The sequence below is a fragment of the Sceloporus occidentalis genome, unplaced genomic scaffold (assembly GCF_023333645.1).
Source record: "Sceloporus occidentalis isolate IW3139 unplaced genomic scaffold, rSceOcc1.0.p SCAF_22, whole genome shotgun sequence".
In the NCBI taxonomy this organism is placed as follows: domain Eukaryota; kingdom Metazoa; phylum Chordata; class Lepidosauria; order Squamata; family Phrynosomatidae; genus Sceloporus; species Sceloporus occidentalis.
In genome coordinates, this window is record NW_028317002.1 from 8,902,159 (window position 1) to 8,917,200 (window position 15,042).

The 15,042-nt window shown below is 38.5% G+C and overlaps 1 protein-coding gene across 1 annotated transcript; it reads right to left on the reverse strand.

Annotated features, from left to right (window-relative positions):
• Nucleotides 1–1,241: 1,241 nt before the first annotated feature.
• Nucleotides 1,242–8,634, reverse strand: LOC149300972 (pinopsin-like). Its single transcript, XM_089484689.1, has 5 exons — nucleotides 8,295–8,634; nucleotides 5,691–5,873; nucleotides 4,460–4,605; nucleotides 2,443–2,682; nucleotides 1,242–1,376 (listed from the first exon to the last, which is right to left on the reverse strand). The coding sequence occupies exons 1-5, from the start codon at nucleotides 8,632–8,634 to the stop codon at nucleotides 1,242–1,244; spliced, it is 1,044 nt and encodes a 347-aa protein (XP_089340815.1).
• Nucleotides 8,635–15,042: the final 6,408 nt, after the last annotated feature.

Below are 15,042 nucleotides of genomic sequence, written 5' to 3' on the forward strand. Positions count from 1 at the left end.
CAAAAATTTATGCATTACAAAGGCTGAAGGAACATGAAAATGAGTCTGGGAGATTAAAATTCTGCCTTAAAACACATTTCATTCTAATTCCCCCTGATGGCTGATAACTTCAAAGAAGCATCCCTGAGTTCAATTGCCTCCCTGCTCACTATATCATCATCACACATATCACATGATGCCGATCTGAACTATGAAGTCATATGAAATCTGCAAAGATCTCTGGTCCTCAGTTGTCTCTGGAAATAAATGTATATGGGCATGTGGACCTGTAGAATACCTTACTTACTAATCGACTTACCTATGTAAATAGTATACTGTGCTATACTGTAAGCAGAGCTCTGAAAGACCGGTACAATTCAGAACACATAAGAACTGGTGAACTTTTGTTCTAGATCAGTGTTGCCATCATGCAGGATACAATCGTTAGCATGTGAGAGCATGTGACCTCAGTTTAATCAGGTCAGTCAAGTTTAGAAGTTAAGCAAGAAGGTGAGGTCCCATCCCAAATTATTTTGCAACTTGCCCTTTATTAAGTACTATCAGCCTGGGGAATCAAAGTGACTGTGCTTCCCCTGATAAATGTGAATGGAGAAGGTGTGCTCTGTCCCACTTTCACATGGTTTGTAAAACCTGACCCCATTTACAAGCAGACTTATCTTGTAGAGCCTGTAATAAAGGGGTCATGTGGTGCAAATGGGCTGGTTACATAGGAGGTCTTTGAATTGAACAGGGGACCGCCTCATGAATATGCTGCTGCCAAACATCTCAAATGTACAGTAGCTACGGGTGTATTTGAAGACACCCAAAACAAAACTGTCAGCCTGCTAAGGTGGGCTGACAGTTCAATCACTTTAAGCCACTCACAATCTTTACAGTTGTGAGTGTCTACTGTTGAGAGTACCATTATTTTACAACAAAAACAGTCCTGCACAACATATGTTTCACAACCTAAGATAAGAATGTAATATGTCCCTTATGGCTTCACTTTTTTATTAAAGTGCCATGGCAATCAATTTTTAAACATCATTCTGTAGGAAATTTTGCTTTGCAAAACGCTGAAAAACCCTCCTTCAGGCTGTTGATGTGAATTATGTATTTTAATTAATAACTACATTTTGAAACATGAACAAAATACATAGGACTCAAATACTATCCCCGAGCAAGGGTTAGAATTTATTTTTTATTTTTTGCATGTATTTTTCCAAATGGTTAATGGCAGGCTACTAGTAAAGATGAAAAGATTATGATGGAGTAACTTTATTTCCACCTCCCTCAGTCACCGAAGTCACATCTGTACGCCCGCTTGCTGTGCTAGATTCTTCTTCCGCAAAGGGATTGCGCCCACAACACACAAGACTTATTAGGCAGTTTCTGAACTATAAGGAAAGAAATATATTATATGTTACTTGGTAGAATATCAGAAATATAAGACTTTATAACTAATTTTGTATTTTTACATAATGTTAAATATTGAACAAAATAAAGGCTATGCTCTTCATGAACTTGTTTCATACTTTAGCATTACATTTCTTTTTCTTGATCTGGCTGTATGTATTGTAATTAAATGGTACTTATTATGTACAGCATAATTAATGCTAACGATAATAAACCTAATTAATGTTACCGTATAATTTGTGTTTTCCCAGTGGACTAATTGTTGTTTAAATATACTGTTTGCAATAATCAGGACACTAATTGTGCTTTCTTGCACGTTACGCAAATAAACAATTGTGGGTCTGTTTTATTCTTTCTCCTGAAGGTTAAAACTGAATTAAACAATGAAACTTTTAAATATCCTTCTTAGCTGTACGTTTTCTCTGAAAAAAAAAAATGATGCAAAATTTTACATCATTAAAGAATTATTTCTATGAGGACCTTAAACATAACAAGGCTATTTCCAATACTGAATTTAGTTACAAAAGTTACTGGAGCACATAACTTATACTGTTATTAAGTCTTTAAAAGCAAAACATAATGATGAATAAATAAAGGTGAATAAAACTAGCGAAGAAATACAAGCTAATCTGACTTGTTTTTGGACTTTTTGTTTCTAGTTTCAGCAGAAAAGGTCCTCATAGTTGCTATCATTCATATTACAAACTTTGCCTGGGTGAATTAGTATAAACTTTACATAAGCTATATACAAAATAATAATAATAAAATCTGCATTTCCCTGATGAAGCCACCCAATGTATAGGGAAAACATGTGTAGGGACTCTATATCCAGATGTGCAAAGGACTGTACAAAGGACTGCAATCAGGTTTTAACTCTTATACTTTCAGCTGAGATTTTTGGCCTCTTCTGGACTAAAGCAGGCTGACACAAGGATGCCCTTCCCAAGATATCCATGCATCTTAAAGGGGGGCCAAGCAGATACCCCCAGGTATTATATATTTTAGGGATGATATAATAAAATCAATAATATAACAAAATATACCAACCTGTTTATTCATGAAAACATAGATAACTGGATTGTACACAGTGGCTGTCTTTGAGAAATATGAAGGCATTGAAGCTAAAGTTGGTTGGATGACAATGTCCTTATTGGTGGCTGCCACTATGGCAAATGCTGCATAGGGCAACCAGCAGACAAGAAAGGCCAGTACCATGGCAATCACCATCCTAGTGACTTCTCGCTCAGCTCGCTGAGTTGTTTCAGATTCTTTCTGCTGTGCAGCAACCTATTTAAATGAGTTTGACATGTCATTAATTCTTATGTCAGCATGATATCATTTTTTAGATCCTATTGGGATCAAAGTGTCTTGGATTATATTGAGGAAAATATCTAAACAGAAGTGAAAACAACTTCAGTTGAACAGAAGTTGTGAACTCCCTATGGAATCTATGGTTTATGCAAATACCACTCTTCATATATTCATGTCAATATCAAAAGAGTTTATTTTGTTTGGCCTATGTATTATTAATTAGAAGGAAATCTGATTAACTATGCAAATCCCCTGCCAGGCTAGTTGATATTTGAAGCTTTAGTGCACATTGTAAATTTGGAAAATTCAGCCTCATGACAATTCAATAATAAGTAAAATCTCTATACAAGAAATTTAGACATTGTTTCATTTATCAAGGGCATTTGTTAAGAAGAAATAAATGGCAATTTTGTTTATTTATTTGAAACACCAAATACAGAAATTAGATTATTTTCCTTAATGGCATCCGCAAGCTGAAGCACATGCTAAAAATGTCTAATTGGTATCGCAGCAGAAATAAATGCTTTGTTGAGAGACCATGATCTAACAGTTCAGTGTTTTTAATTATAGATATTGGGCTCAGGTGTAGCATAATATCAATATTATTTTAAATCTGTCAGGCAGTAGAATCTAGAATAAGAAAAAAATAAAAAAGCAAGTTTTATGGTGATAGGGAAAAGTTAAGATAGCATTTACCCTAATACAAACTGTGACTGCTGCTATCAACTTGGTGTTATTTTTTTGCCTGTCCAACTCTATTATTACTTAATTGAGCTCTCATTAGTAAAAACTATCTATCTCTACTAATGGGAGCTAGTTCTTCTGTGTGTATATATATATATATATATATATATATATATATACAATGTACTTCTGTGTGTGAGCATGGAGGTGTACTTGTGTGTGTGAGCATGCATGTGTACTTGTGTGTGTGTGTGAGCATGCATGTGTACTTATGTGTGTGAGCATGCGTGTGTACTTGTGTGAGCATGCATGTGTAGTGTAGTTGTTTGTGTGAACATGCATGTATACTTGTGTGTGTGAGAGCAGGCATGTATACTTGTGTGTCACCATGCATGTTTACGTGGGCAGGGCCAGCCCAAGACATAATGCCACCTGGGGCGAAGTTTAAAATGCGACCCCCCTTCCTCTCCCTCCCTCCCTCCCTCCCTATTATCTACCCTATCCCCCCCCCCCCCTTTGTACTTCACTTACCTTCCAGCATTCCTGCAGCTCCCTGCTCTGCCACGGTGCACGCTGATTTACTGCTGAGCGCCGGAAATTACGTCATATTCCGGCGCTCAGCAATACAAGCCGGCACCGGGACCGAGCTAGAGGGCTCGCAGAGGAGAGAGAGGGGCGCCGAGCGGGTACTGACAACTTGATAAGCGAAACCACTCGGCGCCCCTCTCCTCCGCTTAAAAAAAGTGCCGCCTGGGGCAATTGCCCCACTCTGTTAGGTTCGGCCCTGTACGTGTGTGCGAGCATGTATGTGTACTTTTTCACATCAGGGCCTCTTTTTTTCTAGTTTACGCCTCTGGTTCCAGCTCATCCCGAAGGTGTTAGATGCATTTTTTTGTGTCTTGTCAGCCTTACTCTTAATTAGATTTATAACCTTTAACCAGGTGATCAAGTATTACTTGGTAGTAATCAACCTTCAAGTAAGATGTTTGAAGTATCCTCCATTGTTTTTTTTCTTGAGTAAAATATCTGAATTCTAGGTAGAAAAAAATCAATAATGTTTTGTACTTACTGCTCTCAAAGCCATTAACAAGTTTGAGTAGGAGAAAATGATCGTACTTAAAGGCATAACGAAGCAAGTGGTAAACAAAACCAGAATATAGCTGTTATTATTGCTGCCGCCTGAGTACCAGTTGGGTCCACAGGATGTCCCCAAACCTAGATAAAATAATAACAAAATGTCAGAATATTTCCTATTACTAGCTGGCAACTGAAGACTTCAATACTCTGTAACATCATGTTACACCGATCAGCCATGACCTTTCACTAGACCTCTAAAGGTGTGATGTGGTATCTGGCACCAAGATGTTAGCAGCAGATCCTTTAAGCCCTGTAAGTTTCAAAGTGGGGCCTCCAGGGATGCATCCCAGTGCCATCTGTTCTCCAGGTAAGCGATGCACACGCACCTGGCCATCCACGTGATGTAAAAGAAAACGTGATTTTTCCATTGCTCCGTGGTCCAGTTCTTATGCTCACATGCCTATTATAGGTGCTTTGGGCACTGGACAGGGGTCAGCATGGGCACCCCCATACACAACAAACTGTGATGCACTGACACATTTCTATGAGAACCAGCATTAACTTTCTCAGCAATTTGAGCTACAGTAGCTCGTCTGTTGGATTTAACAACACAGGACAGCCTTTTCCCCCACATGCATTAATAAGCCTTGGCCACCCATGACCATGTTTACTGCTTTTCCTTCCTTGGACCACTTTTGATAGGTACTGACTACTGCAGACTGGGTTTGGAGACGCTCTGACCCAGTCATCTTGCCATCACAATTTGACCCTAGTCAAAGGTGCTCAGATCCTTATGGTTACCCACTTTTCCTTCTTCTAACACATCAACTTTGAGGACAAAATGTTCACTTGCTGCCTAATATTTCCCACCCATTGACAGGTGCCATGATAACAAGATTACCAGTGTTATTTACTTCACCCATCAGTGGTCATAATGTTATGGCTGATCGGTGTATATTATGCACCATGCTACCATTTACTGCTGACTATCAAAGCAAGAGCTCACTATCATTTCCCACTCATTCAGTCTTCCCCTTAACACATGTGATTTTATTTACCAGGATAAAGAAACGTTGAGAACTAAATCTAAGGATTAGAAGGCCCAACAAACAGCTAATCCTGTTTACAAAAGCTAACACTATAGTATATAATATAAAGTATGTATATGAACCAAATGTACATGCTATATGTAGAAATGAGTAAAGAAATATGAAATAAAATACCTTCTGGGACATAACTACACCAACCAAAGAGAGGTGGAGATGTCCAAACCAGGGCCCAGATCCAAGTGAAGGCACACCCAAAGACTGCATGCCTTTGTTTGAAGCGAAAATCCCCCATGGGTTTGCAGATTACAATATATCTTTCAAAGGCTAAAATTGCCAGTGACCAGAGGCCAACAATACCTGAAAATAGAAATTATTCTTATAGGATATTTTAATGATTGCCATCATTTTATCAGCTTTACTTTAGAACATTTCTTAGGGGGAAGAGTACGAATCAATATTCAACTATAATATAAGATATTGTTCTTTTATGACATCCATTACAACAAATGCATAAATGTAACACAAGAACAGGCATTGATTGGTTGTTATAGAAAATGAAAAATATTCTTAAACATTCCTGTGTTGTTTTTAAGTAACTACTGTAGACTTTGGATGAAACAATAAAATGTCATACCTGCTAAGGTTTATTTGCTTAAAATACTAAAGGATGGAATTAAACGGCTCCTTGGCTGACAGATCGTTTTAGTGTACTACTAATTCAACATGGCAGCCTGCCTTTTTCATAGTGCTTATACGGCTAATAGCCAACCCTAAATATATATTAAAAAAAGATGTGATTTATTTACTTCTCTTCTGAGTGTTCTATAAATCTGATTGCTCTCAGCAATACCTTCAACGTATAAATAACACAAATATAAATTCTAAGGGATATAATAAATGCTAAATGCCCTAGCAACCTTTTGATAAGTGATAAATCTTGTGTACTTGTTGTACAACGAGGCAAGTAGTTAGTTCATTAGTTTAGCCGTCAGGAAACAGGTTTAATTAAAATAAGAATTGCATGTGTGCACATATTCACACATACAAATGTAATGATGAAATTGACATAATTGGGAACCATTTAGATAAATAGTTATGTAATAATAGATATGGTTTGCAATAAACTCATGAATAAATTGAAAACTTTTAAATATAGTTCAAAACAGACGTGGTACAATATGACTACATTTTAAAGGGCCTTTATGCCAAGTTTTAACCTTACTACTGTGCATAAGTCTTAGACAGGTATTAAAAATGTTTTAAAGTAAGAGCATTTTAAAAAATAGACATGTTAATAGGTTATTTTTTCACTTAACCAAGAGCAAAGTGAGTGAACAGAAGAAAAACCTAAACCAAATATTTGGTGTGACCACCATTTCCCTTCAAAATCAGATGGTAGTTCATGATAGATGAATATGTGCTTGTACTTCTCAGCATTAAGGAGACCATTAATTCTGACCAAATCACCCAACTCCATTTTGCAGCCCCGAACTTGCAAAGAACCTCCACCATGCTTCAGTGTTGCCTGGAAACACTCATTCTTGCTCCGCTTTCCAGTCTCTCGGTGAACAAACTGCCTTCTGCTACAAACAGATATTTCACATTTTTACTCATTAGTCCAGAGCACTTGCTGAAATTTTTCTGCACCCGAGATCCTGTGTTTTTGTGAATAGTAGAGATGCTTGGCCTTGTTTCCAAGTCAGAGGTATGGCTTTTTGGCCACATCATGAAGACCACTTCTGACCAGACTTCTCCAGACAGCAAATGGGTGTTTCAAGGGCTCAATGCTGAGCTGATGGCACTGCTGGACATCTTTCGACTACAAAAGGGATGTAAGCATGATGTGACTTTCCCTTGACCGACCACTTTGTCTATGGTGCTCAACGTTGTTCATTGATTTGTGCTTCTTCAAAATAGCTTGGACAGAACACATGGAAACCCCTGTCTACTGTGCTCAATTTTGCCACAGTGTAGGACGGTTGATGTTAAACTTCAGTCTTCAACGACCTCACCTAGTTTTATCTCTTCTACACAGTTGTTTAAGTTTCAATGATTGTGTTTCAACTCAACTATTAAATTGATGATCATTAGCACCTGTTTGCTAAAATTATTTAATCATACACCTAACTATATGCCTACAAAATCCCTGACTTTGAGAAAGTGTACCCAGAAGAATTGATGCTGTTCTGAAGGCAAAGGGTGGACACACCAAATGTGCAATTTTTAAATGTTTTATGTGTGGTGTGTTTGTATATTTAGTGCCCTCCACTAATATTGGCACCCTTGGTAAATATGAGAAAAGAAGTCCGAGAAAATTTGTCTTTAATTGTTAACCCTATTTTTCAGAAAATACACAAAAATACTCTGCTCTCTTTTTTTTGGGGGGGGGGGCTAAACCTGTGTTGTATTTGCAATTGTTTGATATCCATGAGAGCAGAGTATTTTTGTGTATTTTTTAAAGAAAAGATCAAAGGGTTAAACATTAAAGACAATTTTTCACAGCATTCTTTGATAATGTTTACCAAGGGTGCCAATATTATAGAGGGCAATGTATATATATATATATATAAAGACATGCACATCTATATATAGATATACTGTATAGAAATACAGCCTCATACATACACACACATATTATAATAAATTAGTTTACTATGATATTAACATAATATAAACATTTGCTGTTCACTAGGACTATCGCTTTGTAATGTAAAAACTGGACTATTGTTTATATTAAATGCTATGTATTCTCACATAACTAAAAAAATCGCACCTTACCTGTTAGTGAAACCATGAAGCCTTCAAATTCACACATCGCCTTTCCCATTGTAAAATAACCGGTGACATTGTTGAAGAAGCTAACAGAACTCCCAAAAATTGTGACCAGCACATTTGCCACTGCTAGGTTAAGCAATATGTAGTTCAAAGGGGATCTTAGCTTCTTGTACCTGATGGAGACCATGATAACTAGACCATTGACAAAGAATGCTAAGGCAACCACAATCCCCATTAGCACGGCAATTATCAAGAATGTACTACGCGGTGCAACATGAGGCCACTGGGGGCCTTCAAATGGTCCATGGCTTTCATGTGAAGACATATTGGCCACAGCATACATTTAGGATGGAGTCTGGGTAACACACAATCTTACAACATGCAAATGGATAAGTAAAGTGTATCTCTGTACTGGTAGATGCCAAATACCTCTTTATAAAGATGATGAGGTTTATTAGTGCAAAGAGGATCTTTTTCTTAAAACACTGTAAGCTTCCTTACTGTGGTGTTTTTGTAATCCATGCTCTTTTCCTTTGCTTAAACACAGATCAAGAGAAGCAAGAAGCCGTTTAGCAAGGTGACCTGCTTTGAAGACACATAACCTAATTAACAAAGTAAGGATATATAAATATTATGCCTTTCTTAACAAGATTTCTGTACACAAGAGGATTTTGCATTAAGCATGGTAGAGTTCAAACCTCAGGCAGATACAGTTATTGTTGTAGGGGAATGTTCTACCACATTTCTATATCTGGTAGACTGTCTTTATGGTAGGTAATGGGAAAAAAACTCTATATATAAGATGGTATTTTGGGATTATCAAGGCAAAATGTAGTTTGTACAAACAATAATTTATGGAGAAATTGTGTGCTTATTTGACTAATGTATATTATACGGGTAGCAAGAAGAAATACGTCATATCCTTAAAGTCATTAAGTCATAAATCATTGTAGAACATTTGGCGAGAATATTCTGTATAAATTTATGAAGTCACAGCAAAACTATAGCACAAAGGAAAACTGCTTTCTTTATGAGTTACATTAACTCCCCACTATTTCTGGTAGAATCACAGTGTTTAAGATGACACTTTATTCAAAGGGCCTGAGAGAAATGGCATTGAATATTCATACAAATAAATATACAACCACATTAATTCAAGTCAAGAAACCACTTTCAGTAGCAAGAGTATTATTGTATATAAATTTTGAAATATTTATGGTAAAAGTCTTAAAACCAAGATCACTAAAACAATTTTAGATGAACTAGGAATTATGCATAAAAGCCATACTTTATAATTGTTTTAAAAATACATTTTTATAAATCACTTACAATGAACTGGATTCAATAATGTATTTTGACTATGAAGATGTTGTAAGTAGACTTGTGCATTCGTCTTCGGGCGAACATGAAAACGAACACGAAGAGTGCGTTTTCGTGTTCGTTCCGAAGACATGAAGAAGAGAAGACAGTGCCGGTAAAACGTAGGCGAAGACGAAGACTCACACACGAAGAATCTTCGCCTTCGTCTACTATTCTCCCCGGTCCCTTCCCCATCTAACTTACCTTATCTTCACAGCATCGCGGGATTTCCGCTCCCGTTAACCCCTGCGATGCTGCGTTGGATAACGGGAGCAGAAATCCGTAGGGTAAAGGGCTGTGCAAGCGACCAATAGGCTCACTCGCACGGCCCCTTACCACTAGTTGCTAGGCAGAAAAAAAAAAATAACCTGGGACCCTGCTGCAACAGTTAAAAGTCCGTGCCAGCGACCAACAAAGTCGCCGGTACGGACATTTAACTGACACAGCAGAGACACCAGTGGTCTCCCCGCTGTGTCAGTTAAATGTCAGTGCCAGCGACCAACAAAGTCGCCGGTACAGACATTTAACTTAGCATAAATAACTTACTATAACTTCGGACACAATGCTGCCCTCTGTTGGTTTTAAATTAAGTAGCATATGCTTGAAATCCAAAGTTATTCTGCTACTCGGTGTAAAACCAACAGAGGGCAGCATTCTGTCCGAAGATATATTAGCCATATGTGGCAGTGTGTTCATTTTCATTTATTAATTATTTAAATAAAATATATTTCCATGATCCGCTGGTCTCCCCGCTGCAACAGTTAAATGTCCGCACTCGCGGACATTAATTTTGTCGAACTTCCAAACTCTTTTTTTCTATTTATTTTGGGGTTTTTTTGTATTAAACTGTTAGACGAAAGGATCATGGGAATAAATGCAAATGAGCTCACGGCCCCATATGGCTTATATATCTTTGGACAGAATGCTGCCCTCTGTTGGTTTTACATTAAGTAGCATATGTTTGAAATCCAAAGTTATTCTGCTACTCGACGTAAAACCAACAGAGGGCAGCATTCTGTCCAAAGATATATTAGCCATAGTCTAACAGTTTAATACAAAAAAAACCCTAAATAAATAGAAAAAAAGAGTTTGGAAGTTCGACAAAATTAATGTCCGTGAGTGCGGACATTTAACTGTTGCAGCGGGGAGACCAGCGGATCATGGAAATATATTTTATTTAAATAATTAATAAATGAAAATGAACACATTGCCACATATGGCTAATATATCTTCGGACAGAATGCTGCCCTCTGTTGGTTTTACGTTGAGTAGCAGAATAACTTTGGATTTCAAACATATGCTACTTAATGTAAAACCAACAGAGGGCAGCATTCTGTCCAAAGATATATAAGCCATATGGGGCCGTGTGCTCATTTGCATTTATTCCCATGATCCTTTCGTCTAACAGTTTAATACAAAAAAACCCAAAATAAATAGAAAAAAAGAGTTTGTAAATTCGACAAAATTAATGTCCGTGAGTGCGGACATTTAACTGTTGCAGTGGGGAGACCAGCGGATCATGGAAATATATTTTATTTAAATAATTAATAAATGAAAATTAACACACTGCCACATATGGCTAATATATCATCGGACAGAATGCTGCCCTCTGTTGGTTTTACACTGAGTAGCAGAATATTCTGCCCCAGAATATATTAGCTATATATGGTACTGTGATCATTGGTCGACAGCAGGAGGCCCCCTGCTGGCGACCAATGGAGTTGCTGATACACACATTTAAAGTACTGGCGCCAGAGCTGCGTTAACCCCGTATTAACCCCTTAACCGGAAAAAACGAAGAAAAAACGAATATTCGCCCGAAGAGAAGACAGGAACGGGCGAATATTCGCGGAATACGAAGATTTTTTTTTCCCCGAAGACGAGCACGAAGACGAACACGAAGAGCCCCCTGGTGCCCAAGTCTAGTTGTAAGGTCAGTTGGAAGAGCCCAATAGGCAGTAGCGTACCTAGCGGGGGGTGGGGGGGGGAGGTCCGCACCGGGTGCCGCTCATCAGGGGGGTGCCAACTTGCCGGCACCCGGCACCCCTCCAGAGACGGACAGTAATGTCCGCCGCTGAAGGAGCAGGCTCGCAAGGGAGCGGTATCGGAGGTCTTTAACCCCTTAATGACAATTGCCGGTCCTGGCACGGCACGGAAAAGCATGTGCTTTACGACAATTGACGTGCCAGGACCGGCACGTCTTTAAACGGGTGCAGAAAGCGATCTACTATCGCTTTCTGCACCCAAAAAGCGTTGCTGAATGCCTCGACCTCGAGGCATTCAGCAACGCCGCGATCGGCACGAAGGGGCCATCTCTGGCCCCTCCACGGGGCATCAACATCCGCCATACTTTGTATGGCGGCGGACGCCCGTTTTAAAAGCGTTTAGGAGGCGATCGACGATCGCCTCCTAAACTTAAATGGTGTCGCTGGAATGCCTCGATCAGGAGGCATCCAGCGACACCAAACACTAACCTGCCGGCAATCTTCGCCATCAAGGAAGATGGCCGCCGTCCTGTAACAGGAACCACAAATTTTAAAAGTTCGCTAGATGGTCCAGACCATCTAGAGAACTTTGGCTCCACTTGCAGGTTGAATACAGGTACTGCATTCACCATGCAAGTCAATGGAGCCCAGCTTTCTAATCACAGTGTGATTAGTAAAAATAAATTAAAAAATAAAATAAAATTAATAATAATTAGAAAAAAATAGTAAAAAAACAGTAAAATGTAAAAATCATTTCCCACTGATGTCACTATCAGGGGAACCTCCAAGTTGAAAAAAAATGTTAAATTTTTTTTTAAAAAAAATAATAATAAAAAAATATATATATATATAAAAAATATATTTTTGTGAGCAAGTCCTAAAATTAGCATATTAGCTTAAAACAATTCTCGCATGGAAAGAGTTAAAATACTGGCATATTAAATGCCCGTGGGGTGTCTACTTTTAAAAAATGTATGATTTGATGGGGTAAATTGAATGGGCCAGGTTCAACAACGTCCCAATTAACACGGGGGGAAGGATGGCCACACATCTAATTTCCAATTAGAAAAATGCACACGTACCAAATGTGGCCTTTTAGTTCCCCCAAAAAATGACACACCCATGCATGTGGGGTATCACTGCACTCAGGAGATGTTGCTGAACACATTATGGGGTGTCGTGTGACAGCGGCATATACCAGGAGCTGTAAATTCATACATAAAGTAGGTGTGTGTGGGAAAAATACACACACAAAAATATTACTGCAAACTTTGAAAAAATGCTGGTGGTAAAATATGTGCATGCAAAGAGTTAAAATACCAGCATTTAAAATACCCTGTGGTGTCTAGTTTTGAAAAATATATGGTTTTGTTGGGCACACTGAAATGGCCTGGCTCAAAGATGTACCAAATAGGGCATGGGCAGTGGATCCCAAATGCCAAAGTTCAACATTGAAAAAAGCGCATGCCCCAAATGTGGCCCTTTTGCCCCAAAACAGCCAGGCAAAATCATTCATGTGAGGTATCGCTGTACTCAGGAGATGTTGCTGAACACATATTGGGGTGTTTTGTGATAGTGACATATACGAGAACATTTTAATTCATACCTGAATTAAAATGTGTGTGGAAAACCAAATGCAAAAAAATGACTACCACAAAGTTTGACAAAGACTGGTGGTAGATATGGTGCATGGAAAGAGTTAAAATACTAGCATTTGAAATACCCTGGGGTGTCTAGTTTTCAAAAATATATGGGTTTATTGGGCACACTGAAATGGCCCGGCTCAAAGATGTACCAAATAGGGCATGGGCAGTGGATCCCCAAATGCCAAAGTTCAACATTGAAAAATGCGCATGCCCCAAATGTGGCCCTTTTGCCCCCAAACAGCCAGGCAAAATCATTCATGTGGGGTATCACTGCGCTCAGGAGATGTTGCTGAACACATATTGGGGTGTTTTGTGATAGTGACATAAACTAGAACATTTTAATTCATACCTGAAGTAAAATGTGTATGACAAAACAAATGCAAAAAAATGACTACCATAAAGTTTGACAAAGACTGGTGGTAGATATGGTGCATGGAAAGAGTTAAAATACTAGCATTTGGAATACCCTGGGCTGTCTAGTTTTCAAAAATATATGACTTGATGGGGTAAATTGCATTGGCCGGGTTCAAAGATACCCGAAATGGCACATGGGGGGAAGAATTACCAGATTAGGAAAAAATGGCTTTGAAATAGCAAAACGCTACCTGTACTTATTGCCCCATAATGGGTAGAAAAAAGCAAAAAAACATAAAAACATTGGGTATTTCTAAACTCAGGACAAATAGTAGAATCTATTTAGCAGGTTTTTTCATTACCTTTTATAGATGAGTAAAAGATTTTTCAACTAAAAGTTAGAAACAGTCATTTTTTTCTAAATTTTTCACCATATTTTATAATTTTTTTAATAGTAAATAATATGATACAATCAAAACAATGTCATCTAAAGAAAGCCCTTCTTGTCCTGAAAAAAACAATATCTAATGTGTGTGGGTTCAGTAAACGGGAAAGAAGAAAATTACAGCTAAACACAAGCAGCGCAGAAATGTTAAAAAGGCCATTGTCACAAAGGGTACAAAAAGTAAAATCAGCCTTTGTCTCGAAGGGGTTAACAGACCTCCGGCTCCCTTGAGTGATTTTAAGCTGGGTTCAAGGGTTGAACCCGGCTTAAAATTACTCAAGGGAGTCGGAGGTCTGTTAAAGACCTCCGATATCGCTCCCTTGCGATCTGCGCGGCAACAGCTGCTGTGCGCTGGGATTTGTTGTCAGATCCCGGCGCACAACACTGAAGCCGCGCCCACTGAACCGGAAGAAGACAGAAGAACTGTAGAAAAAGAAGGAAAAGAAGCTGTAAGGAGAAAAGAGGAAAGGTAGGAAAGCATTCAGTGAGTGAGAGTGGATTGGTATGTGTGGATTAGTATGTGTGGATTAGTATATGTGTGGATTGGTATGTGTGTGGATTGGTATGTGTGTGGATTGGTATGTGTGTGGATTGGTATGTGTGTGGATTGGTATATGTGTGGATTGGTGTATGTGTGGATTGGTATATATGTGGATTAGTATATGTGTGGATTGGTATGTGTGGATTGGTATGTGTGGATTCGTATATGTGTGGATTAGTATATGTGTGGATTGGTGTATGTGTGGATTGGTATATATGTGGATTAGTATATGTGTGGATTGGTATGTATGGATTGGTATGTGTGGATTCGTATATGTGTGGATTAGTATATGTGTGGATTGGTATGTGTGTGGATTGGTATGTGTGTGGATTGGTATATGTGTGTATTGGTGTATGTGTGGATTGGTATGTGTGTGGATTGGTATGTGTGGATTGGTATGTGTGGATTGGTATGTGTGGAT

What these genes read in the sequence shown, in the direction of transcription:
- LOC149300972 (XM_089484689.1), bottom strand. Translation starts at nt 8,634, where the DNA reads ATGTATGCTGTGGCCAATATGTCTTCACATGAAAGCCATGGACCATTT. An exon ending in TGTTAATGGCTTTGAGAGCA is followed by an intron (nt 2,683 to 4,459) that starts GTAAGTACAAAA and finishes TCATTTAAATAG; the next exon opens with GTTGCTGCACAGCAGAAAGA. An exon ending in ATGTTTTCATGAATAAACAG is followed by an intron (nt 1,377 to 2,442) that starts GTTGGTATATTT and finishes CTTTCCTTATAG; the next exon opens with TTCAGAAACTGCCTAATAAG.